The sequence below is a fragment of the Hypomesus transpacificus genome, chromosome 6, assembly GCF_021917145.1.
Source record: "Hypomesus transpacificus isolate Combined female chromosome 6, fHypTra1, whole genome shotgun sequence".
Taxonomy (NCBI): Eukaryota; Metazoa; Chordata; class Actinopteri; order Osmeriformes; family Osmeridae; genus Hypomesus; species Hypomesus transpacificus.
The window spans coordinates 3,433,771-3,461,130 of record NC_061065.1 but is presented as its reverse complement, the minus strand read 5'-3'; the positions used below and the strand labels follow the sequence as shown (position 1 = coordinate 3,461,130).

The window sequence follows — 27,360 nt, the reverse complement described above, 5'->3', positions numbered from 1 at the left end:
GGAATTCGCCTCACTGTTCCAATACTTTTGGAGGGCACTGTAATTGTTTTCTTCCAAGCGTGCTCTGCACAATACACTACTTGGCTATAGAAACTCCCCTTGCATAACCCACCATACAACAGTTCAGGGATGCAGGTTTGATATCAGCTTTGGTGGCAGGGAGAGGTATAGACATTGTTGGAATACTCTGCTGTTCGTTTGAGGTTATATATAGGCTAGGCTACATAAAAATATTATAAAAGTCATAATTTTTCAAAATTGTATGGGTAGTTTTCACCCGGTCCCTAATGCGACACTGCAAAGTAGCGTCTTGGCGAGTATAAAACTAAAATGTGCGTCGAATGTCGAGTATAAAACTAACTTCACCTCGGCCTTGGACCGGGACATTAATAGTTAATGCCAGCGCGCATTCATTTTCGTATTCATTTGAGCGCAAATAGGCCTACTGTTTTATGAGCTTCATGTAAAATTGTTTTTATGTTTTAGTTCAAATAAGATGATTGGTAGGCCTATCATTTTGAAACTTTCTTTAGTTTTGTTATGTTTTCTTAGCCTACCTCAATTCTTGTGTCCGAGTCCGACACCTGGACTTCTGTGTGCGTGATGCAGTGGCTATTTGGCAAGCTCAGAAGAGCGCGGTGACATGGAATTCTGCAGGCATCGGTTTGTGTTTATGTGTTTTTGATTTTACAAGCGTTGATACGTTCATTTTTTGAATGAATTATCAATCTAAATGAATGCACTGACTAATAAAGTAAATTCTTAAAACTCAAACTATAGATTTTATTGGGGCACAGCAGATTTATATTAAAAAGGTCTAACAACGCCCCTGCCTGACTCCTAACGTCGTACAGATGGGTTCTCTCTTCCCATCACTCAAGGAGTAGGCTACATCTTCGCGTTCTTGGGTCCAGAAACCAGCCATTATTGAACCTAGTTGTCAAGGTAACAAGCTGTCAGAATGTTGGAGTTCATTGGAAATCGCTCTACATTGGTCAGACATTCACACTTTTCCCGATCCGACTGAACATGTTGAACTCTTCTCTTGGTGTTTGTTGGCGTTTGTTGTAGAATGTTGGCGTTTGTCGGGGCAGTGTGCAAGCTGCTTTAGAGCCTTCCACTTGTTCAACGGGAGGGAAACTGTGTTGCCTCCTTCCTCTTTCCCCTCCGCCCCAGGCCACTAAGGAGGTGATAGAGCGTGAGGCTCCGGGTATGTCCCTGGCTATGTTGATGGGCTCCCTCAACGTCACACCACTGGGCATGCTCTCCAGGTGAGACACACACACACAGTCTCATAGAGACAACATACTTGCAGGTCTTGATAAGTGTAGTGCTCTGACTCCTAATGTATGTCTATGTATGTATGTGTTTGCGCGTGCGTGTGCTTGTGTGTCTGCACTTCTGTGCGTGTGTGGGTGTGTGTTTGCATGTGTGTGTGTGCACGTGTGTGTGTGTGCACGTGTGTGTGTGCTTGTGTGTGTGTGCGTGTGTGCCCGTGTGCGTGTACAGACCTGTCTGCGGCATCCGAGGGAAGACGCTGATCATCAACCTGCCAGGCAGCAAGAAAGGTTCCCAGGTGAGACATGTCGACACCCAGATCAGTGTGTGTCGGATATTGGACCAGGGCTGCCCTGAGAGCAGCAGCTCTCATATCCCCAGAACCCAGCAACATGGTTGCATGGCAGCAGGGAATAGACAAACTTGTTCTTTCTTGACTTGATTGTTTCGGTTTGATCATGGGTAAAAGCGTCCACAAAGTATCCTTTTCTGAAATCACAAAATATTGAAAATGTTAAGACTTTTCAAATAAAGATAAAGGAAAAAGCTGGCAATTCAGCACATCACCTTAGACTTAGTCAGGCTGGCATTATTCACAAAATGGTGAGCAAAACTTGTTAAAAGTGGCTCTGAAATCGCTGTTTAGCTAAGGTGGCGTCAGTGAGTGTGTGTGAGTGTGTCCCGCTCATAGCTCTGTCTACTGTCTACTCTCTAGAGCAGCTGACCCCACATCAGTCTCTGTCTAGTTACCGGCTACTCCTCATTGACTTTAGTTATTTATTTTCATAAATGATGGCAGATAGCCCCATCTACTGCCATATTAGTGTCCCTCTCAATGTCGTCCAGTCAAAGTTAACTGCATGAACTTTTACTGGTGTGTGTGTTGGCTGAGGTTTCACTGACTATCTTCACCTTTGTATAAGACTTCCATCTCCCTCCCTCTCGCTTTTTCATCTTAACCTCTTAATATTCTCCCCCTGTTCTTGCACTCACACACTCGCATCCTCTTCCTCGATTTCTCTCTCTCACTCTTGGTCCCTTCTCAATCTTCAACTTTCTACCTCTCATCCCCTCTCTCCTGCTGCCGATACCCTACAGCGGTGTTGTTCCCCTGTCTGTATCAGGCGTTGGCAGCCTTTCTAGGGATTCTTCTGAGCTGCTTGTGTGACGGAGCTCCCCTCCAGGACAAACCGAGGAAAAGAAACTCCTGACGCATCAAAATCTGCCGGCACGAGACGAGCTCACTGGCAGTACCAGAGAATATCTCTAGGCTCCTGTCTCCGTCCTCTCTCTCTTTTTCTCCCTCCCCCCCCCCCCCTCCAACATGCACACGCACGCACACACATATTCGCTATCTTTCTCGCCCTGTCTCACGCACATGCACAAAATCCAGAAACTCCGCAGAATTTTTTAGGGGAGCAGAGAGAAGCATGGGACGAGGAGTAGGGATTTAAACAGTGTGATGCCTCAGCCCCAGATTTTCATTCCAGTGTTGCTGCGCGATTGATCCTTTTCATCTGCTTTATCTTGCCAGAATGAGGGCCCCCCGCCCCACTCCAGCCTCGCCCCGCTCCCACTCCACCCCCTACCCCCCACCCCAGCCCCAGCCCAAAGCCACTTATGTTCCCCATCCGACCATTCTATCCAGTCTCCCCCACACCCCCCACCTCATCTTTCACCACTTGCCACTTGGATCACTCGGTGACACTCTTAATATCCCAAATCAAGGGATACTGTCATGTTCATTCAGCCTGAGAACACTATGTGTTTTAATGGGCCGCAATAATAATGGATACTAGGAGCCATTGTGCTGAATGGGGGGGGGGGGGGGGGGGGGGGGGGGGGGGGGCTGCATACAACATTTATGATTTCAAAACTTAAAAATACACAGGAAGATAAATAATTTCACAGATGAGCTCTTGTCTCTGGAGTGAGTAGAACAGAATATTTAGCTGCTTCAGAATGCTTTCTAGTGTGCCTGGCCATGCCTGCAGCACAGCAGAGGAGGGAGGGAGGTAGGTAGTCTGGGAGGAAGGGAGAGAGGAAGGAAGGAGGGGAGGACAGAAAAGGATACTTTACCATCACTTAGACAGTCCAGCCGTGTTCAGTGGGAGGCGATGTGCTATGTGCTGTAGGACAAGCCAGGATCTCAGTTTTTTTATATCATTCGAAACATATATCATGAAGCTTATTAATGCTCTCAAGTAGACCTGATATAGGGCCTCCCTGTATAGGGAGCTTGTAACAACAACACAAACAACTGTATCTTACAGTAGATACTAAATTCCTGACTCCTATGTCAATGTCTCCATTTATGCCCTAACCTCCATCCAAACTACAATATTTAAATCTTAGGCAAAGCTTACGGTACTAATAGAGTGCTGCATTTGTTTCATATTCTTCATTAAAACCACATATGGATGCAACCATCAATATCAACATAAGTCATCCAGGCCGCTGTGGATGCTCTCATCCCTCTTCTCCTGTCTCAACCCTCTTCCTGTTTCACCCGTCTTCCTATTCCTTTCTCACCTCCCGCTTTCTCTTCCTGTCTCACCCCTCTTCCGGTCTCAACCTTCTTCTTTCTATCTCACCTCCCTCTTTCCTTTCCTGTCTAGCCCCTCTTCCTCTTACTTTCTCACTTCCCTATTCCTCTTTCTGTCTCCACCCTCTTCCTCTTCCTGTCTCACCTCCCTCTTCCTCCTGTCTCACCTCCCTATTCCTCTTCCAGTCGGACCCCTCTTCCTCTTCCTGTCTCACCTCCCTCTTCCTGTCTCACCTCGCTTCCTCTTCCTGTCTCACTTCTCTCTTCCTCTTCCTGTCTCACCTCACTTTCTCTTCCTGTCTGCAGGAGTGTTTCCAGTTCATCCTGCCTGCTCTGCCTCACGCCATCGACCTGCTGCGCGATGCTGTGGTGAAGGTGAAGGAGGCAGCCGATGAGCTGGAAGACCTCCCCTCGCCCCCGCCGCCACTCTCGCCGCCGCCCAACAACTCGCCACGCCGCCAGACGGAGGACAAGGGCGTGCAGTGCGAGGACGAGGATGAGGAGAAGAAGGACAGCGGCGTGGCCTCCACGGAGGACAGCTCGTCCTCCCACATCACCGCCGCCTCCATCGCTGCCAAGGTGAGCTGGTGTGTGATTGTTTGTGCCAGGACAGCAAAGGAGGGAGGAAGGAGGGGATTGTGGGGGGAAGGGTGAGGGTGGAGGTGAAGAGACTGAGGAAGGGTGGAGGGGAGAGTGAAGAGGAGGACAGAGAGGTTAGATGACAGGAACAAAGGGCGTGCAGAATAGCTTTTGTTGCTGTTGAGTTGCCGTAACAGTTACCATGTGACCACATTTAGTTTTTCCTTGGTGTTCATTCACATAAACTAGGTAGACAGTGTGTTTCAGATGACCGGTGAACGTTGGTGTGAGTGTTTCATGTCTCATCTGTAACACATTTCCATCCCCTCGGCCCACCCCAGGCCTCATCTCAGGCCCTGTTGTCACGGTAACAGGTTTGTGGTCCGTTCGTGGTGCAACCCTCTTGTTTGAGACCACCCAGTCATGGGCATTCATCGGTAAGACTCACCCTCCATCGTCCAATCATCATCCCTCAAACCCAAGCATTCTTCCTTCATCCATGTCTGCTCCCTGTTCTGTGTGATTTGAGAGCTCAGCTTCATCCTAACTTTCAGCCCAAAGAACGAGTGAACATCCCCTTCTTTCTCTCTTTCACTCATGTTGTCTCTCTTTGTGTGTGTGTATGTGTGTGCCTCAGATCCCAGATGCCATCATCTCTCGAGGCGTGCAGGCGCTGCCCAGGGACACGGCCTCCCTGAGCACCACGCCCTCCGAGTCGCCCCGGGCCCAGGCCACCTCGCGCCTCTCCACTGCCTCCTGCCCCACGCCCAAAGTAAGAGCCCTCTGCACAAACACAAGTTACAAACACACAACCAAGACTGCACGTTCACAAACACACACACAGACACAGACACATACACTGCACATTCAGTATACATCAGCGTCGGAAATACATGAGGACAAAGGGCAAAACTTTCCCAAATATATATATTTTTGCCCCTGATATCACTAGGAGAGGGGCAAAAAATGCCACGATAATTTCCTCTAATAATAATGATAATTTTATTAACTTGTCAAAAACATCGTATCCTGGTCCAGTTGCCATAGAATGTTTTTGATTTTGCCTTTACTGATATTACGTGTGCGTAAAGAACCAAACGTTAAAAAAATATATATTAAAAAAAAAATTAACGCTACTTAATCAGACCTGTGACTGCGAGTATGAGGAGAAATGAGGATCAGCAAACACAGTCACCATCTCAGGTTCCAAAGATGAAATTCACTCACCCAGCGACCATCGAAAGCTAGATTGGCTTGGGGTGGAGGGAGACGATGCAGGAAAAATACCAGATTTTTTTGCAAAGCATGTCAAACTTGTGGACAACGAGTTGCCGAAGTCGTTGTCAATCCAGCACAGATTGATTATTCTGCTGACTTCATCAAGGGGAGCGAAAACATTAAGAAATCGTGGCTTTTCGTCAACAGGTTACCAAGCAACATGCCATTGCTTTCGGTGATAACTAGTAATAATTGTTTTTACATTATTTAGTTCACTTTAGCTAGTTTTTTAGTTAGCCACAAAGGCTTGCTTGCAAGTTAGCTAATTTAGCAAACGTTTGACAGAGTGCAGCCAGTGAGGAATTTCTCCCCCATCCTCATAAATACTGCTATCTTGTTGTTGACAACCAGTCTTTTATTTGGGTAAAGTTGAGACTGCAGTTGACTGATAAATTTAATAATAACAATTAATAACCACCAAGAAATTAGAATAAAATTGAATATGATTGTCTGTTTCATGTTTACATTTGTTTGTAAAAAAAAATAATCTAAGAAAACACTTTAAATCTGTAGTCTACTGCTTGATAGTCTTATTATTGCCATTTGATGACAATTGCTCATATTGTAAGCCTAAATAAGTATATTTATAATCTTGAACAAAGGTTGAATGTTATTCCACAAGTTTCAAAAAGTGCCCCCAATTTTTTTTAATGCCCCTGGATTTCAGTCAGTGGGGGCAAAAATGTCCCCTTAAAAAATATGTAAATGTCCTACCCAAGTATACATGCAGGTATACATACTGTGTAGATGCACACACACACACACACACACACACACACACACACACTTATACATGCTGTAAACACAGGTATACACACTGTAGATTTACACACACACACAGATATACACGTTGTGTGGATTTACACACACACACAGGTATACACACAGTGTGGATTTACACACACATACAGGTATACACGCTCTGTGGATTTACACACACACACACACACACACACATAAACACACTGTGTGGATTTAAACACATACACACATGTATACACACTGTGTGGATTTACACACACACACACAGGTATACACACTGTGTAGATTTACACACACACAGGTATACGCATTGTGGAGATTTACACACACACACACAGGTATACACACTGTGTAGATTCACACACACACAGCCAAACCCCCTCATACACCCCCGGGACTGGCTTCGCCAAAATGTGTGCGTGCGTGTGTGTTTGTACATGTCTGTTAATATGTACATGGGTGTGTATGTGGTTAAAGTTTGACCTGTGCAAACATAATCTCCTAAAATACAGCCTGTAACAGGTGAACATGTCCCTTCACATGTAACATACATCATGTAACATATTCACATGTTCCTTCACATGTAACATATATCCTTCAACAGGTTACATGTTCCAGTCCCTCCTGCAGGTCTTTACGTACGCTTTCTGTATTCCCTTTCATCCTTCTGTCTCTCTCGCTTTCTATGTATGCGTATCCTCAGCACTTCTTTCTTTCAAATGTTGGTCTGCCACTCACTCATTTTCTCTCGTTAGCTATATCTATCTTTTATATCTATCTTCTATCTCTCTCTCTCCCTCTCCCTCAATCTCTCTCTCCCTCAATCTCTCTCTCTCTCCCTCTCCTTCTCTCTTTCTCTTCCTTTTCACCGACTTTCTCTCTCTTCTCCCTCCCACTGTCATCCCTCTCCTTCTTTCCTTCTCAACTCATCTGTCACTGTGGTCTCCATGTGTCTCCAGGACACGGTGCAGGTGTCATGGGAATAGAACAAGGGGTTGCCTTGGAAACAGGCTATGGGATGGAAAAGGGTTCTCTGGTCAAATGACCTGAAATGTTCTAGCCAGTGTAGGTGGCCTGCCTGAGTCTCTCTGTTACGGTGCCTGTCCACTGCAGCGACGCGAAGGACGCGACAACATGCTTTCGACTCATTTGGTGCATTTTTGTGCATTTTTCTTGTTTCTCGTAATGTACCAACCATGTTAAACATTTCTAGCTTTCAGTTTCAAGATGGAGGAAAAACTAATTGCTTATGTGGCTGCCCTTACAAAAAAGAAGTATACTTCTTTATAAACTTCTCTACTACTTCTCTATAAGTTTATTTTGTAAGTATACTTAGTATAAAAAGTATACTATTATCATGTTACTTAAAGTATACTAGCAGTGTACTTATTTATATACTATTTTTGTACTAAGTAAACTGAATTGGCCCACTTTTTAGGTCATTTAGTACACTTTAAAGTACACTTATAGTGTAAATTTAAGGTTTACTTTTGAATACTGTAAAGTAACCTGTGTAGTGCACTTTCAGTTCATCAAGTATACTTCCTAAAGTACTTCAAAGTATACTTTGGAATACTCTAATTTTACTATGACTTACTAATAAATAAAAATGTTTAGGGGCCCCTCAGACGCCTCAGATCTTGCATCACATGGCGAGAACAGGGGGCCCTCACAAAGTCACACTGCAGATTCTTACTGCTTAGGCATCAACGATTCACGAATCCAGCTCTTCTCATGAAACGTAACAGTCATTTAACTCATGGTTACAATGGTAAACCAGCATAACACTGACAATTGCCACGCACCAAAACACTACATTCTAAGCAGACACATTTAAAAACGAAATTCATGAATTTACATTTGTATTTCGAACAAACTGCAAACTTATCAGCAATTTTTTACACTATTTACCGCCTTGCATCATGGGAATTGACTAGCCAATGAGCCACACTATCTTCATTATTTCACGTCGTTATTTCGTTGTTCAGTCAGTTTGACAGTATAACCTTCAAATTCTCAAGTAGCTTTTTCGTTTTTTTCCATTAATACTCCAATTGATAATTATTAGTATAAGAGTATAGGGCTTCAGAATGTTTTGGCAGTAATTAAGGTTACAGCTTCAGTAACAAAAAAATATTCAATGTGCAATGCATAATAGATGTTTATAGACATAAATAATTAGAATGAGATGCATCAAAAAAAATGTAACCTGTAATGGACTTAAAAATTATTTTGACTGCTTTTGCTGTATAATAATAGAAAACGTACATCTTACTCCAGAAGAAATGTATACCATTTTCTGTTTCTAAGCATACTTCTTAAAAGTATATCAAAAGTGAACTATTTTTTAAGCATACTTAAAAGTATATCAAAAGTGAATTATTTTCAAAGCATACTTAAAAGTATATTAAAAGTAAACTATTTTCTAAGCATACTTCTTAAAAGTATATCAAAAGTGAACTAAAAGTGTACTATCCATATTTTAGTATACTTATAGTATACTTTAATATACTTCTTTTTTGTAAGGGTATATATCCAGTCCTGTACGATACGTCAAAGAACTTACGTCAAAGTCCATATGGCAGATTAATTTTTCCAACAAATTTGTGCTATTTGCTTGTTGGTAATAAACATTTAAACTGTTATCTATGTATTTGATGTTGTTGGGTGATACAAAACGCAATATAATACGAAAAAGTAGCTACTTTTTGCAATGATTTTTCTTTCTTCCCCCAATGCATTCCATGACGTCACGTTGGGGAGACGACAGACAAAACATTAAGAAATCGTGGATTTGTAGGGCAAGTGGAAGAGAATGTACTTGCCCCACTGGACAAGTTTAAACTCAAACAAAATAAAATGGCATGTTACTTGCACTGGCCAGCTTGCAAATTCTAAGGATAGCCTACCGAAGTTGAGTTAGCCAATGTTGTTAGCGATGCTAGCTAACGTTAGTTTGCTAGCTGTATATAACATTTCACTGGGTCTTGCAGCTTTTTGATTGACTGAAATTACTATAAAATGGTATGTTCTACTACTAGCTATTTGCCTACTTTAGCAAGTCACAGTATTTCCAATAATTCCTCTTTCAAGTAAGCCCCCGTTCAAGTGTTGAGCATCAAATTAGCTGCACGGTCTGTAGAGATATTGGGACAAAGCTGCAATACAGTACATAACAGAAAGTTTCATTCTGCAGAAATTGCGTGAATGTTTAATGTAACAAATACAGTTTTTTATAACACCTCAATTGTTATCATTTGTATAATATTACAGCTCATCTTTGTTGGTCAAAGGCCCAATCTTTACCCGGACGTGACTTTTGTGCATGGAAAAGTGAAACGTAAATGTAGGCTAGTGTAGTGCCTCAAAAAGTAATGTCAGGCCTTGAATGATCACTAGATATAAAGAAAACGTGACTTCCACTCGGTGCTATTCACTGACAGTAAAAATTAATTGTATGTGTGCACTGGTCGTAGATGAGCTCCAGAGGTCGTTGCTGCGTTGCTAAATGATAGCAACTCACCAGGAGGATACTTCATCAACTCTCCACTCATTCTCCTCGGTACAATGAACAATCCATTTATTTGGCTTTGACGGCTGGCTGCTCATATACATTAGTGGTTCTGGCCACCTCTTCTTCATCCCGGTCAGTCGCCATAGTTCTAGTACTAGACTGAGGCTACTTTCCTCCACGACTCCCCAACGTGACGTCATCGTCGAATTGCGCTAATGTGCTAATGCTAACACAAAAAATGTCAACACCATTTTGAGACACCATTTGGAGATTTCTTGAATAATATACATATCTTGAGTGCTTTATGTACCCATTAATCAACAGTGGTGGTTAACCTGCCATATGGCCTTTAAATTCTTTGGATAAGTCTTTGTATTTGTACAGAGACATTGACAAAAAGAATGAGGCCTGGCGCAGGGTTGCCTAGCTAGCCCGGTTGGGACTCCCTTGTCGTATCGACAGATTAGCAGAGACTTCGAGTAATGTGATAAAACTTTTTTACACGTTTTGAGTTGTAAAATTGTATTTTGATTGATAATGGTTGTACGTAAACCGAAGTCTGCACACTTTGCCATGACGTTATAAGAACTTCAACAGCGACTTTAGAGAACTACAACTCTGCATTAATCTGTCTGACACGCCCCCAAGCATGGTGCACTGTGGGAAGGTAAGCGATGGCAAGCGAATCGCGTCGCTGCCATGGACACGCACCGTAAGACTCAAACACTTTGAAATACTTAGGGCCACTGATGGACATAGGTCCCCCAAATCTTTTATTTAACATGAGATCCGACACAATAACTTTCACAGAATTCTTTTTTTCATGTTTCTTTCTTTCTGGTCTTCTGTCATTATTATCATTTCTGTTCTGGGTGGACAAGGCCAACGGCTTCACTATGTCAGCCCAGATCTGTAGTGATCTCCTGGTGTTCTAGCCCCCATCCTTTCCTGGGTGATCTGGTCAGCAGTAAAGAGCCCACCTGGAGCTTCTGTGCTGCCTCCTGGCCAGGTCTCTCCACCTCTCTCCACACTAAGGCCTTCTGTTAATGCCCCCCTTTCAGTTGCAGCTCCGCTGTCAGGAGCTCTTCTTACACCCCAACGACATGAGTCAGCATTTGTGTGTGTGTGGTGAATGTGAGTGTAAGTGGGGGTGCACACGTGTGCCAATGCTGCACTGGATATAGTTAAACTCTTAGTTGTGTGTATTTTAGTATAGCTCGTACTAGACTGCCCAGCATCCCCTGAAAGCACATGGCTTGGAACCGACTATGTACATACGGACGTTTCTGGAACTAAGGCATTGTCACGTTGTTCAATTATGCGTTTCAGTGACACCTCTGGTTGCGTCGGCTTGGTGGGTGGTCTCTGCCGGGTGTTTCTCCCCAGGACCCTGGTAGTTGTTTTAGTGGATTGGTGTGGAGGATTTATTAATCCTGTCAAATCTGGAGAGAATGCATGCAGCTAGTCCTGACACCCTGTCTCCAATTAAACGCACACAAGGAAACGCTGTGTCCCATTGCCAAGCCCCCACACACGCAGTACACGGACACACACCACACACAACCAGACACTGAAGCTTACATGAAATCCTCCAATTGTGTATATGTTCCTCATATTACATGTTCTCGCAGGTATCCAACCAGCCATTTGTAATCCTCCAATTGTGTATGTGTTCCTCATATTACATGTTCTCGCAGGTATCCAACCAGCCATTTGATGGACTGATGAAAATTCTGTCTTTTTGTTTGACACACACACAAACATCGCAATTTTGTTTTGTACTGATGTGTGAAGTATTTCTGTATATATGCACAAGGTGTGATTTCGAACACTATGGTGAGCAAACACATGAAGCAAATGATGAAGCAAACACACATACACACAGAGGCTGAAACTAAGATTCTAGAGTAGTTGTACCTTTCACGGTTGTGAGCATGTAGTTCAGTTATATAATGGTGGGTTTGGATTAATGAAGCATATTCAGGGAAGTTGGGGTGGGTTTTGACTCAATGAGGTGTGTGTGTGTCTGTATGCTATCTGTGTCTCTGTCTTTCTCTAAGGTGTCCTCTATAGTTAGCACCGGACTCAAGGGAAATTGGATGTACAAAATGTTTTACAAATAACAGACATATATATAGCCATATAGTTTTATTATACAAAACAAATTATTTTGAAACTCGCCTCTAAACCTAAGCTCTGTTGGAAAATGCCACACACAATCGTGGTAACAATTTGTGACTTTTGGTGCCTTATTTTACCTTAGAACAGCACTTTGGCTAACACTAGATGTTTTTAGTCGTGTCATAGAAATAAACTTGTCTCATTAAAGATGTGCACAATGTGGTAACCTGACCTTTACTCATCACATTACTACTCTTCATAACTGTAGCTTGGTCACATACCAAATGTCTGTAAAACTTTCTCTGACTGAAATAGAACCAACAGTATTTCTGTAATCACATTATATATATATTCTATTTTGTAGGTAGAATGTGCAAAGACAATAAGGTTTCTTGTTTTTACCCAATGTCCTATTTATTACTTTGTGTGGTTAAGCTAAGCTTTGTATTGCCTGTTGCCCATGGCTGGCTAGGACCGGGAAGGCTGGCTGACTTAATAGTCTCCCAATAGCTTTTTGATAAATGGCTGAAGGTGTGGCGTTGCAGCCAAGCCCAAGGCTTATGGAAATGACTTCCTCGTACTCTGGAATATGCAGAAGGATTAATTCTGGAAGGACTTTCAAAATACACATCTGTTTGACCTCTCTCTGTCTAGTCACACTGTTGGAGGAATTCGGTCCATGTCTGAAGCCACGCACGTACAAACACATACATACAGACAACACAACATGCACTTTGGACATAATATATAAATTGTGTCTGAGTGCATACCATGACTGATGAATCCCTGGCTGTGTAGTATCAGTAGGGCCTGGCTCAGTATAGAAGCAGCCAGCCATAATATGAGCTAGATTGATCCCATAACCCTTGTACATCTGCTGCGGTCACTGCCACAGTAGATGTGGCTTTGTACAGTGGATATATGACTCTCCAGTAGTGCGTGTAGACATATGAAGGGTTGAGGGTGACTGGTCTCCCCAGTCCATCTTTGTCTGCTGTGTATGTGTGTGGTGAGTGTATAAAGCAGGATGTCCAGTGGGGCGACAGCTGTAATGTCCTTTGGGCTTGGGGGCTGTGTTGGTTAAGGCTGCCAAGCAGGGCCTCATTCAGGATTTGTGTATGTGTGTTTTGGATGGGCCTCAGAGGACCTGTCCCTGCTCTGCTCCAACCTCCTCTGGCACACTCTGAGACTGTCACCAGAGACGAGGAGGGATGGGGGGGACAAGGACAAAGTGTGTATGTGTGGATATGTGTGTGTGTGTATGCTTCAGCCAACAAGTGAGGCAGTGGTAAAATAAAGATGGGCTATGTGGCAGTGAGGCTTATGACTTAAACTTCCTCTTTGTTTTCCCGTTCTTTTAATATTGTTAAGCATTTACTCAGATTGCATTTCATTAATGCATAAATCAAGGTTAAAAACCAGCCACATTAACAATGGAAGCTGTTTTTTTTGGTTTTGGGATACAGCCTTAGTTCTACTGATGGAGTTCTACTATGCTTAAGCCAAGTCTGTGACTTCAAACTTTGTGACAACATTTGAAGAAGACCCTTTCCTGTTTTGGCTTGGTTGTGCGCCTATACACAAAGCGAGATCCATAAGAAAAGTTTATCCAACTCCATGTTATTTCCTGTAAAGAGACTGGGGGGGCGTGTTGCCTGAAGGAGCTGAAGCTCCGCCCTCTCGAATTTATTGAATTTAGCAACAGCAACACCAACTAAATCAATTGCAGATATCAGAACAGCCATACCTGCAGTCTCTGAGTGTTTTATGTGTTAATTATAGAGGATACCAGCTGAGTAACAGAATACAACCGTCTGTGATCTGACGTAGATCGGTCGCTGTGACATAGACCGGTCGGGTTTGGCTCCGCCTATACAAAACCTGAGCTGAAAATGCAAGATAAACTGTTCAACGGTCTAACTCCACATTTCAGTGTGACAAAGTTTTTGCGCTTTGCACATGCTTCCAGAGACTAATTTCACATGAATATAATGTACTGAGAAGCAAATCATGGAATTTGCTTTACAGGATCTTTAAGTATTGCTATTTCGCACATCAATTGGTCGATTTAAAGAGGCTTGCACCAACTATTGGCCAAATTCCTGCCTGTAATTCTCTCTGCAAACAAGCGAAGCACTGTTTTGTTTGTCATCAAACGGTTTCTTGACAGTAGCAGGAAATGACAGCTGAGTGGAAAAAATACAATGCAAATTTACAGAAGAAGATAAAAAAATATATATATTTATACATGTATATATTAACAGTATGTTGTGCTAATCAAGTGTCTTTTTCACTGTATTAAAGTTTGCAGTCATAGTAACACTGTTTTGCACCCTATTAATCCCCCCGCCCCCCCCCCCCCCCCCCCCCCGTCTTTTGGAAAACCAGAATATGTGCGTTGCTGAGAGCAAGCATACCTAATACATATACATGTGAGATAACAATGGTGTGCGTCTGGGTGTTTTTCAGTGTATTTCTGTGTCTGGGTTTGGTGTTCTTGTGTATGTCTCTGCTCCTGCTCTTTGTCAGGTTTACATTACATTTACATTTATGCATTTAGCAGACGCTTTTATCCAAAGCGACTTCCAAGAGAGAGCTTTACAAAAGAGCATAGGTCACTGATCATAACAACGAGGTAGTCCCAAACATTGCAAGCAGCCAAAACATGAAGCATACATTGTGAAAAAACAAGTGCCAAAAGGGAAGACCCATAAGAGCATGCAGTTATACAAGTTACAAATTAAAACAACATGAACCACAAAAAAGTGCGGGACTGTACCTGTAGAAGAACAATCAATAGTAAAATATTTCACAGCGAGTACAAGACTTAACTTCGTTATAACTAACCTACAAGAGCAACAAGTCACTCAATAAGAGTCATTGTGATCCTGGAGGAAACTAACAACAGGTCCAGCCAAGCATTCCTAAGTGCCGTTGTACTCCCGGAATAAGTGCGTCTTGAGCCTTTTCTTGAAGGTGGGGAGACAGTCAGTGTCCCTGATGGAGGTGGGGAGCTGGTTCCACCATTGGGGGGCCAGGCAGGAGAAGAGCTTGTGTTGGGACCGGGCAGTCTTGAGCGGTGGGACCACCAGGCGGTTGTCTGAGGAAGACCGTAGGTGACAGGTGGGGGTGTAAGGTTGCAGGAGAGACTTGATGTAGTCGGGTGCAGTCCCGATCACTGCTCGGAAGGTCAGTACCAGGGTCTTGAATCTGATCCGGGCGTTGATGGGTAGCCAGTGGAGAGAAATGAGGAGCGGGGTAACATGGGAGCGTCTGGATAGATTGTAGACCAGGCGGGCCGCTGCGTTCTGAATCCTCTGAAGAGGGCGGGTTGCACATGATGGGAGACCGGCGAGCAGCGAGTTGCAGTAGTCCAACTTGGAGAGGACAAGTGCTTGGACAAGCAGCTGGGTGGAGTGCTCAGACAGGTATCTCCTGATCTTCCGAATGTTGTAGAGGGTGAATCTACAAGACCGGGAGACTGCGGCAATGTGGGCCGTGAGGGAGAGCTCGTCATCCATGGTAACCCCAAGGTTCCTGGCAGAGGATGAAGGGGTCACCGTCGCAGATCCCAAGGTTATTGGCAGATCGTGAGAGATGGAGAGTTTAGCCGGGATGATGAGAAGTTCTGTTTTGGCGAGGTTCAGCTGGAGGTGGTGCTTGGTCATCCAGGCGGAGATGTCTGTGAGGCAGGCCTCAATCCTAGCTGAGATCCCCGGATCAGTCGGGGGGAACAACAGGTACAGCTGCGTGTCGTCAGCGTAGCAGTGGTAGGAGAAGCCATGGGAGGTGATGATTGGTCCAAGTGAGGTGGTGTACAGAGAGAAGAGGAGGGGGCCAAGAACGGAGCCCTGTGGGACACCAGTGGAGAGCTGGTGTCCCACCAGACACAAGATTTAGCAAAAACACCACACAATACTACAAGTTGAAGTCACTTACTTATTAAAGACAGTATTCGCTCTGAATCTGGTTACAGAAGTCAGGGCTATTTAGCTACTTTCTACAACGACCCTAATTATGTAAACAAAGGCCAGGGTCTCACGCAGCGGCAAGTACCCTGAACTCGATCTCTAGCTAGCTACTTTACTTAACAACCTGGATAACTGCTGTCTATCAGCCCTGCCCAGACACAAGATATAGCAAAAACACCACACAATACTACAAGTTGAAGTCACTTACTTAGTCAGGAGACAGTCACGATGTACACTCAGTAAGACACTATTCGCTCAGGTTGCAGGACATGGATGCTTGCAGTGTGCAGGGCTGGCCTTGTTTTACAGTGGGTGTCATCATTTTCAATGGGTTTATTCTCTTGTGGTAGAGATAGATATGGGCTTCCATATGCTTGTGTGTCTGTCTGTGTGTGTGTGTGTCTATGCTTGTGTGTGTATCTGTGCTTGTGTGTTTGTCTGTGCATGCCTCCACTGCAAGGCAGCAGCACTGGTTGTGATTGTGTGATAGTCCTTCACCAACTCAGGAAGGCTCGTAAAAGTGACTCCTCCTCCTGATGCTGGAGGTGTGGACGATTTATGAGATGCACTGAGAGGAGGGGGGAGGAGAGAGAGGAAGGAGGGAGGGAGAGAGAGAGAGGAGGGTGAAGGAGAGAGATGTAGGGGGTAGGGAGAGAGAGAAAGGAGGGGGAGGAGAGAAAGGTAGAAGGGAGAGGAGAGAGAGAGAGAGAGAGAGAGTGAGAGAGAGAGAGAGAGAGAGAGAGAGATAAGCTTTTTAGAATGTGGGAATGAGTGAAGCAGGGAGCAATGAGGAGGGAGGTGAGGCAGAGGGAAGTGAGTGAGAAGGAATGGAGATGAGAAAACAGGAGATGAGAAGATAGAGGATGGAAAAGAGGAAAAGAGTGAGAGAGAGAGAAGGAAGGGGAGGTTTATCAGAATGGGGGGGTTTTAACTGCATGCAGGGGCTTCAGTGGAGATGTTGCACTGTCCGTGCGTCTGTCTCCCTCTCTGTGTCAGTGCAGTAGTTATCCTGACTGTGTCCCAGCTTCAGGATGGATTCTGCTCCCCCTGCTCACTGTTGCTCCAATCAGTACCGAAAGGGAGAGACAGAGAGAGAGACATTGAAGGAAGGATGGAAAGAGAGAGAAAAGGACAGGGGATGAACATCAGCTCCTGGACACTGTGCTAACATGCAGACACGTGGGAGTTGTGCCTTCACACACACACACACACACACACACACCCATGCACACTCACATGCATGCACACTCACAGTTCCCATCCATGCATGCATGATTTAGCACAGCCCAGTACCGTATGTGCAAATGTACCCTCCTCCTCCTTATTCTTTCTCTCCCTCTCTTTTTCCCTCTCTGTTGCTCAGTGCTGTCCCTCTCACTCTCTTGCTTTCGTGCACACTCGGTCTGTTGCGCTCCCTCTCTTTGTATCTCTCTCTTTCTCTCCCTCGCTTTCCGCCCGCTCTGTCGCTCACACATTCTCGTTCACCAAGTGTGTGTGTCAGTGTGTGTGTTTGTGTGTGCTCGTGTGCATGTGTTGGGAAGCTCATTCTGTTCAGACTCCAGACAGAGGATGGTAAGTAATGTCTTTCCTCCTGCATTCTGAGAATGTTCTTGACTATGTTGAATTGTACATTGTAAACATACATTGTACATGTATGTTTACATTTACAGTATCTATCTGTTTTAGTGAGTGTTTTTTTGTGTGTGTGGCTGTGTTTCGTGTGGTGTGTTTGTGTGGTGTGTGTAGAGAGGGTGGTCATGTTTTGTATTTGTTGTGTGTGTGGTGCAGGGGTATGTATAGTGCATGTGTGTGTATGTGTGAAAAGGATTAAGGCTAGCCTGAAGGAGTGAGGGGAGTGTGTGTGTGTGTGTGGGGGGGAGGGGGGGTTGACTGCGGGGCTGGGGGTGAGGAGGAGGAGGGTGACCGAGGCTCACGTGCTCTATGGTGGTCATGCCTCTGCAGGGTGGGAGACAGAGGAAAGGCAGGAAAGAGAATTGAGGACAGGCAGGCAATATGGCAGCCTCACCGGGATTTACAGTTCCTTCTGCTGTTGCTGCTTCCCCAACCACCCATTCAACCAGCCGGTCAGTTAGCCACCACTTTATGATTCAGTCAGTTAACCCACCAGCTAACTAATGTCACTTCAGAGGACCTCCATATATTTCAGCTGTGTGCCAGCGTCCTGAGCTGGGAGGGGTGGTGTAGACCACCTCACTGTCACACCCCAGGTTCCCAGGTTTCACCTCGGTGTAGCGGACTGTGCCAAGGAATGTTTCATGGTTATATGGTTGAGTGTGAATCTTGAAATGTTTACTCATAACTCATGCTGCTTCTCAGGCTCATATAGGGGTGCAGCAGCTAGAGAATGGTACTTATTGGACTGTGTGATTGCTCTCCGGTCTCCTGATTGGATAATGCGATAAAAGCAGCTTTGATCAGTGAAAGAGCTGCCCTTTGACCCTCCCCTCCATCTGTTTGGCTGTGGTTCCAAGTAGTCCATTTGGGTCAGATCACATGATATAAAAATGGCTCTGACATGGGCACTGTGTCCAGACTTGACTTTTCCAAGTGTGTGTGTGTAGTTTTGTGTGTATGTGCACAAATTTGTAAAATAATTAGAAAGGGAGAGAGAGACAGAGTGACAGAAAGAATGGTGGAGAGAAGAGAGAAAGTAAGAAAATAAGACTGCAGTTTCAGAGAGTCACCCAGCGGCAGGACTCACAGTAGAGCGCGTCCAAGACACTCTACTGTCGCCCACGCCGTTGTGTTCCAAAGCTCGTTACAGCAGTAAGACAGTCGACACCACCCCTCTATGGGGCGGCTACAGCCTAGGGGGGTCTGCAGGGATCTGTAGCCAGCCTGGTACTAGACACAGGTTCTGGTCATGTGACTGTCAGTTGACTGGAACAGACCCAGGGGTGGGATGCCAGGATTGGCATGAACCACCTGTTTGAGAGTAGAACCTGATCACATGATCTGGATGGTAAGATGCTCTCTGGCCTGTTCGTTTGCAGACTGTGGGCTAGTGTACTGTGGTGAGGATTAAAATACTGACATATACTGCTGTACTAAATTCCATTGTAAATTGTGTTTGAATAATATGAGATTAGTGTTGCCCTGTGTTATTTGAAATGACTATTGATTTAAAATAAGAATTGAACTGTAATTTATACATTGTACACAGCTACTTTATTTGGTGTGTAAACCCAAGACTCCGTTATTTAAGGCACAGATTAATTTGAATCTTGCTATCTGCATATCTGCGACAATGGGACGGGAGTTGAATATTAGCTTTTGCTATAATCTCTATGTGCATCACATCAGCTGCCAACTTTGCTCTGTAGCTATGTTTAACTGCATTGTCCCTGTCAAATAAACTAATAAATAAATAAATAAATTAGACATTCTGTAGGCTACGTATTTAAATGTTTTTAACAGACATAATTGTGGTTGTCAGCTACTGTATTTCAATTTACCTAATGTATTTATGTAAAGGCTAAAACCTTCCCAAGGCACACACATGCACACACATACACACAATTACACATATTCAGTCAGGCTGACTAGAATCTAAGAAACATTTGTCAACAATTATATAATCTCAGTGTCATGTTTTCCAGTGAACCACGGTCTCCCATTGTCTTCCCAGAGTCCCAGCTTAACCCTATGCCCTGCTCCTACTCATGGCACTGCTCTCTATGTGTGTGTGTGCCCTCTGGTTGTCTTGATGCCTCTGGGACAGATGGACAGACAAGCAGACTGCCTACAGAGGTCTGGACTGCCAGGAGGCACTGTCTGTCTGTCTCTGTGTTCCTGCGCTCAGCCTGGCTTCAGCTCTGTTAACTCTCTTTTCTTCTCCTCTGCTCCCTCCCCTTCCCTTCCTGTGGCACCCAGGCGCGACTCCCCTCCTGTTCATCCACCCTAAGCATTGCTGAGGTACTCCTGCATGCCTACAGACACATCCTGGCCCAGGCCATGCCGCTGTCATGGCGTCAGCTACCAGGGTTCTCACTCCCCCCTGTCTGGTCACGTCACTGCCTGGCATGCTTTCTCAGCCATCCCTAAACCCTCCTGTCTCTGTGTCCTGCATGCTGCCCTGCTAACTGAACAGAGAGTGCCAACAGTCCTCCTGATGACTACAAAACCCACAATCCTTTGTTTACATTTTGTCTTTGGTTTAAATAAGAAAAATGTACACTCTTATAGAAAATCTTTAGAATGTTTAAGATAGTTGAGTGTTGAATGCCCTGTGATTGTTTTTATTTGACACTCTTTCACACATAGGCTACCTTGTCTGATCAATGATAATCCACATGCATCTAACACACTGGTTACCCACAGTTCTTTTGCTCCTAAACATTTCCCACCCCTGTGCCTGGGTCCTGGGTAACAGGGGTACTTCTCAGTGAGCGTCTTACCAGCATCTCTTCGTAGAGGTATTCTACTGCTTGGTAACTGTCCTCTTTTGTACTGGGTAGCCTACACTGCCCTGGGCTCTAATGTGTTCATCCTGTCTAAGACAAAGACATGAGTCCCAGCAAGGGCATGTGGTTGAGCGCTGACAGGTTTCCGATAGGCTATTTGAATCTATTGATTAACTGTAATTGGTAGGGAATGAAGTTGGGGGTTGAGTTAGGGAGGAAATTACATACAGTACATCTTCAAGGTGGAAGATTGTAGCGGCATGAAACTCACCTCCCAAACCAAAGATTATATATTTTGTGAAAAGAGAAAAGAGTAACACTTTAATATTAAAACATGCTCTCTCAGCACTCAACACTTTATGTGCACACAAAACCATTTGTAAAGTATATATTAAGTCAGTTCAAAATGTATAAAAGTGAAATACGTTATTAAACATTCCTAAGATATAAACACCATTTTATGGTGAACGGCTGCCAATAACTTTTTCACTTGTTAATAGGTTAATTTAATAGGTATTTGAAAACGGATTTTTTGACTTCATACATACTTCATACTGTTTACGAAATGAAGTATTTTAATGGTTACAAACCAGTAGAATATAAGTAATTTTGAATCCCAAGTATTTACATACCATTAATAATGCATAAATTACTGTATTTCGTCGATTAAACGCCGCAGTGTTTATTACACAATGTTTATTTTTGGTGCAGCGTTTATTCAAGGGCAGCGTTTATTCAAGGGCGTCGTTTATTCGAGGGTGGCGTTTAATAAGTAAGAGAGATTTAGTGAATTGTAGCTGCAGTGCGGCCATAGACAAACAAAGAATAGACAAAGAGGTCATACACAAATCCAAGTGTAAAATGAATTTGCTGGCATTGTGACAAATGAATCACGCAGCCTGTCGTGTCATTTGTATTAGGGTTAGCAGAATGCCAAAACATACTTACACTTCATGTTTCAAACAGAAAGCTGTGCAGAAAGCACTCAACAGCAGCAACAGATCTGTAGCACGCGAAATTGGGGTTGATGAAAGGCGAATTGTTTTATTTAAATTAAATAACCGGTTTCATATTTTTTGGGCGCAGCGTTAAATTGAGGGCGGCGTTAAAACGAAAAAATACTAGTTAGTTGGTAGCTTGTTAGTTGGTTTATTTCAGACAAACAACTTAGTTTCATACAATTGAGCTAACAAACAAAAGCATATTTACATCAGTCTGAAATATAATGCCTACCCTTTATGATAACATCTCATATCTTAAAAGTAAATAGAAATAATTATTGTCTTATATCATTATGTTGACAATCAGATCTGAACAGAATACAAAAAAACTTAAAAAAACAAAACCATAAAAACAGCTTGTTCTTCTATCACTCTTTAAATTGTTTCATATAATTTCATTGCATTATTTTTAAATAGTTTCTTTAACTTACTAAAGGTCCCACATATTTTTAGTTCCTCATGACAGCTGTTCCTTAAAATGTACATCTTTAACGGAAAGACAATGGTATTTAGCATTGGTCCTCACTTGGTTCTTTTTGACTATACAAGATCCCCTTAAGTCATGTTGGCATTCTCTTTCCATGAACAACCCTTGAATACTTTCTGGCAACTGATGTTTTTTTGCTTTGTACATGATTAGTAATTTTTTTAGTTCTACTAATTATTTAAATTTTAGAGCCTTTAATTCAATAAAAAAGGAGCTTGTTGGCTCCCTGTAGGTAGTTTTCTTTACTATTCGTATGGCTTTCTTTTGAAGCATAACAATTTGATTGTTGTTTGTTTTATGTGTTTCCGTATACTTCCACACAATAAGTAATGTATGGTAGCACTAGGGAACAATACAGAGTGTATAATGACTTTTCATTTAATAAATCTTTAACCTTGCATAATATTGCAATTGATTTGGAAATATTGTTCTGAGTATGAGATATATGGGGTTTCCAATTTAAGTTAATATCTATAATTACTCCAATAAATGTAATAGCTGACACCCTTTCTCTTTAATACAGTAATGAACAAAGTATTTACATTTGCTGAATGTATACAACATATGTTTTTAGAAACACTTGCACTGAATAGATGTTAATCGTTTTATGAACACTTAGTGATAATGTAATTAATGCTTTCTTTAAAGCTAGTTTTAAAGCTTTTACTAATTGCTAGTTCAGACTTTTGTGATCCAATTCAATGTGAGGACAATGTATGCCTCATAATATATTTATAAAAATCCATTATTAGCCAACTTAAAGTCTAGCCATGGCAGACATTTTGTGTTATAACTCATATATCGCAAATAAAGCTTATCATCTGTTACCTCAATTTCACCATTGCATTTACTATACCACTAATGTATCCCATGGTATATATTTTTTGTTAAATCTTTTTCTGCAGGAATCTTGCTGGTATTTGATCTTACAAACAAGAAGTAAAACCCTTGTAATCAGCATAGGACAGAGTGAGCTTTGTTCCAAAACAAGATTGATTGTGTTATTTTCTTGACCAAACTCCAAACACTACCTTATCCTTGAATGGCGTCATGGATACTAAGAGGAGAGTGGGGTCACTGCTAGCATTTGTAAATATAAAGCTGTTGCAAGCCCATTGGATGTAAATGGTTTGTTGGCTACTTTGCCACTAATTAAAGACCCTAAGCAATATACAGCAAGCTAGCTAACATTATTGGTTAGCTATTGTCATAGCTAACTGTAGTCATTTATGCCCATTAAGTCAGTGGTGGAAATAAAGTTTGAAACCTGCAGTTTGAAACCACAGGTGTAATATCTTTCCCTTTTCATGATTGTTTTAACTGTCCCTATGTGAAAACAAGCCAGTCTATGGTTACATATAAGCATCCAATTACCCAAATTTGAGTCCAATCACAATCTTAACTATAGAGGGTGGAAATCCTGGGGACATTGTGAGGTGTGCTTGCGTCAGTTGCAAATGGGTGCTTTTTTTTTTACAGAAATTGTACAAGTAAAATGTTGGTAATTTAAACAAGTAGGCTATGCATACTTATTATCCGTGCAAGGATTCTTGCTGGTACAGCACTGCAGTGTTACAGCAACGCACCACGCAAGCTTGAGTTTAAATGCATTATGTAATGTGACATAACTCACTGTACAAAGTCTTGAATTTCTTAAATGTATGATGCTGCTAGTGCACCATGGCACGATACTTGCGAGCAACAGTATACTAGCATGTCGTATCTATGCAACGTTGCAACTATGCAAAATCTATGCAACAGTGCAACAGAACGTAAATAAGAATACAAGCAACGCAAATGCTACCAAGACGAACCTTTTGACACCTCCATTGTCAATGTATTCCAAATATTGACGGATCCTTAGGGGTGGGAAAAGCACACCTAATTACAAATTAATATACAATCATAACTACCTTAAAATCAACTACCAGCCTAAGTTACAGTTCAATCACAACTAGCCCTACTCTGCCGTAAGTATATAACATGTCTTAACATGACCTATATGATAGCAAGTGGCTATCTGCAAATTGTGGTCATCTTTGGAGTAACGTTAACTTTATTATTTACTTGTTAAATTTATAATACTACCTGTGTGATTTCAATTCAAGTACGAGAATCTATATACAGTAATGATTTCACAAAAAAAAAATGTTTTCACTCTGTTGTGTCTGTTTCCTTTGAGCAAGGAATTTAGGGCCCGAATGTGAGTTACTTTGTGAATCGAAAATGTTGGCATGGCCAGTAATAGATTTATTAACCATTAACCCTAATTTACTACTGGGTTGTAACTTTTGAATCTTATGGGTGAAGTATTGTAAAGTAGGGTACAAGTCCTGAATACAGAATTAAATCAAGTTATCGAAAATCTTATGAATGAATGAATCTAAATAGTGAATGAATGAATGAATCTAAATCGTTTTGTAATATTCTAATAATAATATTGATGTTTTAGAAATTAAATATTTAGACATTTTGTAATGTGTAGTTATTATGAAATGTTACTGAGATATGTTGAGTTAATATTGACAATGTAAACTTTAAAATTAGTTTGAGAGTCATATTTAAGACGTATTTCAAGATACGAAGCATATATTGGCATTATTATTTTAATGATTAATTATTAAGTCCTCATTTTAAGGTTTGAATATAGAAAGAGTTATTTCCATAATCAAATGGATCTACATAATAGCATTGGACCCATGTTTCACAACTTTAGACAGATGCACACCCTAACACACTCACCCTCCTGAACTCCTTTACTTATCTCCCCCTATGCTCTTTAGTCTACACTGTACTACGTGGAAACGTTCCATTAACATACTTTCTCATCCATGTTTGTTTCTTTATTGTGGTGGGTGTTTTCCAGTCAGCTTGGTTTTCTTTTCCAATTTTTTTTTTTTTACTGATGATGTATGTCAAGTTTAGTTCTGGATTGAATCTTAGTTGTGTGTGTGTGTGTTTGCGTGTGTGTGTTAGTGTTGGTGTGTGTGTTAGTGTGGGTGTATGTCTTAAGTAGGGATGCACCGAATCCAGGATTCGGTTTCGTATTCGGCCGAATCCGAACCCCGTCAAAGAGCCCAATATTTGGTCTAGAATTTATTTTCACTCAATCCGAACCCTTGCACTACACGCGCTATGCTGGTCGACATAATGATGCCGCCGTTGATTACGCGAAGGTTTTACGTAGGTGGTCTGTTCAATGCAGTAGGCTGAGAAAGTGAAAATGGAACTCGTGAGCAGAAAAAGTGTTGTTTGACAGTACTTTCAGTCAAAAGAAGGCGATTCAAGTTGAGCCACATGTTTAATTTGCAATGCCGATTTGTCTCGTGGTGGCAAGGACCCTAAACAATACACAACATATCTGCGTATGAAACATCCGAAAGAAATCCAAGAACTCTAAAAGGCTAATATTTTGGATATTGATTGGAATCTTGAGATAGGGTAAACATAGGCATATGGTATTTGCCAAAATAGTTTTCCCCACTTGTTTTCATGGCATAACGTTGTTTTGTTTTTTTTACAGTAAAAAAACAAAAAAAAACAATGCTGTGGACGTTGTTTACTTCATTAATGTGTTTACTGTGTTAATGGACTGAGGATGGGAGTAGGATTAGGTATTTGGTTTTGAATTCGGCCGAAGCTTAACCAGTGGATTCGGTATTCGGCCGAACCCCAAAAATCTGGATTCGGTGCATCCCTAGTCTTAAGGGTCGCTTTGATGTCTGTGTGTGTGCACATGTGTCAAATGTACAATGTCCGCTGTACGCTGTTCTGTAGTCTTGTTCTATGAAGACTGTGGGGTGTGTAGTTGCATGCATTCTGTGCGTGTTTGCTGTGTGATATGAGATGTGTGTGTGTGGTGTGAAGGTGAGTGACTATCCTGTGGCTTCCTTCAGGCCTCACGGAGAGAATTCAGGGCTCACCTGGATGAGGTCATCACGCTCAAGTCAAGGTACTCTACCTTGGACCAGGTAAAGCCCCTAACCTTCTAACCCCTCTACCGGCATGCTGGCCACACCACAACACCCACATAGCACCAGGGACATACCAGCGCATCTAACAGGCAGGCAGGTAGGCATCTAGGCCAGGCCAAGGGCTCACTATCTCAGCCTGCTTTCTGTAGCTTCCCTGCTGTAGCATTGGAGCAAACTCCACTTTCCAACAGGGAGAGACAGAGAGAGTAGAGTAATAGGAGGAGCATGCTGGTAGCTGCCAGCATCGTGCCTGCTTACATGTATGAGAGCAGCACTCACTTGTACGTGTCAGTGTTATAATTTCAAGACGGCTAAGAGTTTCATGTTTTATGTCTCTAAAATGCAGCAAGGGTAGCACAGAGGTACAGCATCACACTTGGCAACAATCTTGACTTATTGTCTTAGAATGAACAGCCGTAGCACAGATCCAATGTGGAGCTGGCAATAAAGATCAGTCTGTCCCTCCACATGCATCTCTCCAGTTATCAGCCTCTCTCATCCATCTCCCATCGAGTCATGTGATGTGTGTGTGTGTGTGTGTGTGTGTTGGGAAGGCGGGCTTTTTTTGTGTACACTGCTTGCATTCCTGTCTTTGTGTCTGTGTATGTATATATTTGTGTGTGTGTATGTTTGTGTGTGTGCGTGAATACATGAGAATGTGTGTTAATGTGTGTATGCATGACAGAGTGTGTCTGTGCTCCAGAAAGACTCAGATATAATCTAGCTGGGTGAACAGCTGAAGGTTAGCCCTGGAGTACTTCTCCTCTCTGGAGCCTGAGTGGAACAGAGGCCAATGCAGGAGCATCACTCTTTCTTTCTCTCCCTCTCCTCCCCCCCCCCCTCTTTAATCCCCCTTTCTCCCCCCTTCACTCTCTCCTCCCCCCCTTCACTGTCTCCTTCTCCCCCATTCACTCTCTCCTTCTCCCCATCCCTTCACTCTCTCTCCTTCTCCCTCCCTTCACTCTCCTTCAACCCCCTTCACTCTCTTTTTCTCCCCCCCGTTTACTCTGTCTTTCTCAGTCTCTCTCCCCTAAGCCTCCCAAGGGAGATGTGAGGGTTTGCTTTGGAGTGCCACAGTGGCATTTTGTCCCATCCTCTGTCACTATCACTCCGTTGTTTTCGTCCTGTCCTTTATCACTCTGGCCCAAGGGGCAGGGCGGTCGTAGCAGGTTTGAACCCCCCCGCCCCTCCAGGCTGCCAGAGGCCTCTGCACTAATATCTCTCTTTGCATAATATTGTTTGACACCTCCTTTGTTTTCTGCTGAGCTCAACACAGAAACAGTCGCCTCCCATCATTCTCGCAAGCACCTACTTTAGCTTGTTCGCTATTGGTCCATTGATTTCCCCCTCTCCGGGGACTGTGTGCTCACGGACGGATGTGTGTTGTCAGAGACCTTCCCCCTGACCCATCCACGCTTTGCATTTC

The 27,360-nt window shown here is 43.0% G+C and overlaps 1 protein-coding gene across 1 annotated transcript in view; it reads left to right on the top strand.

The window, feature by feature from the left end:
- The window catches only part of gphnb (gephyrin b), an 86,664-nt gene that overhangs the window by 41,155 nt on the left and 18,149 nt on the right, over positions 1-27,360 (top strand). Inside the window, 4 exon segments of the mRNA XM_047021649.1 lie at positions 1,177-1,271; positions 1,510-1,576; positions 4,130-4,420; positions 4,932-5,174. Coding sequence (XP_046877605.1) covers positions 1,177-1,271; positions 1,510-1,576; positions 4,130-4,420; positions 4,932-5,174 — 696 coding nt within the window.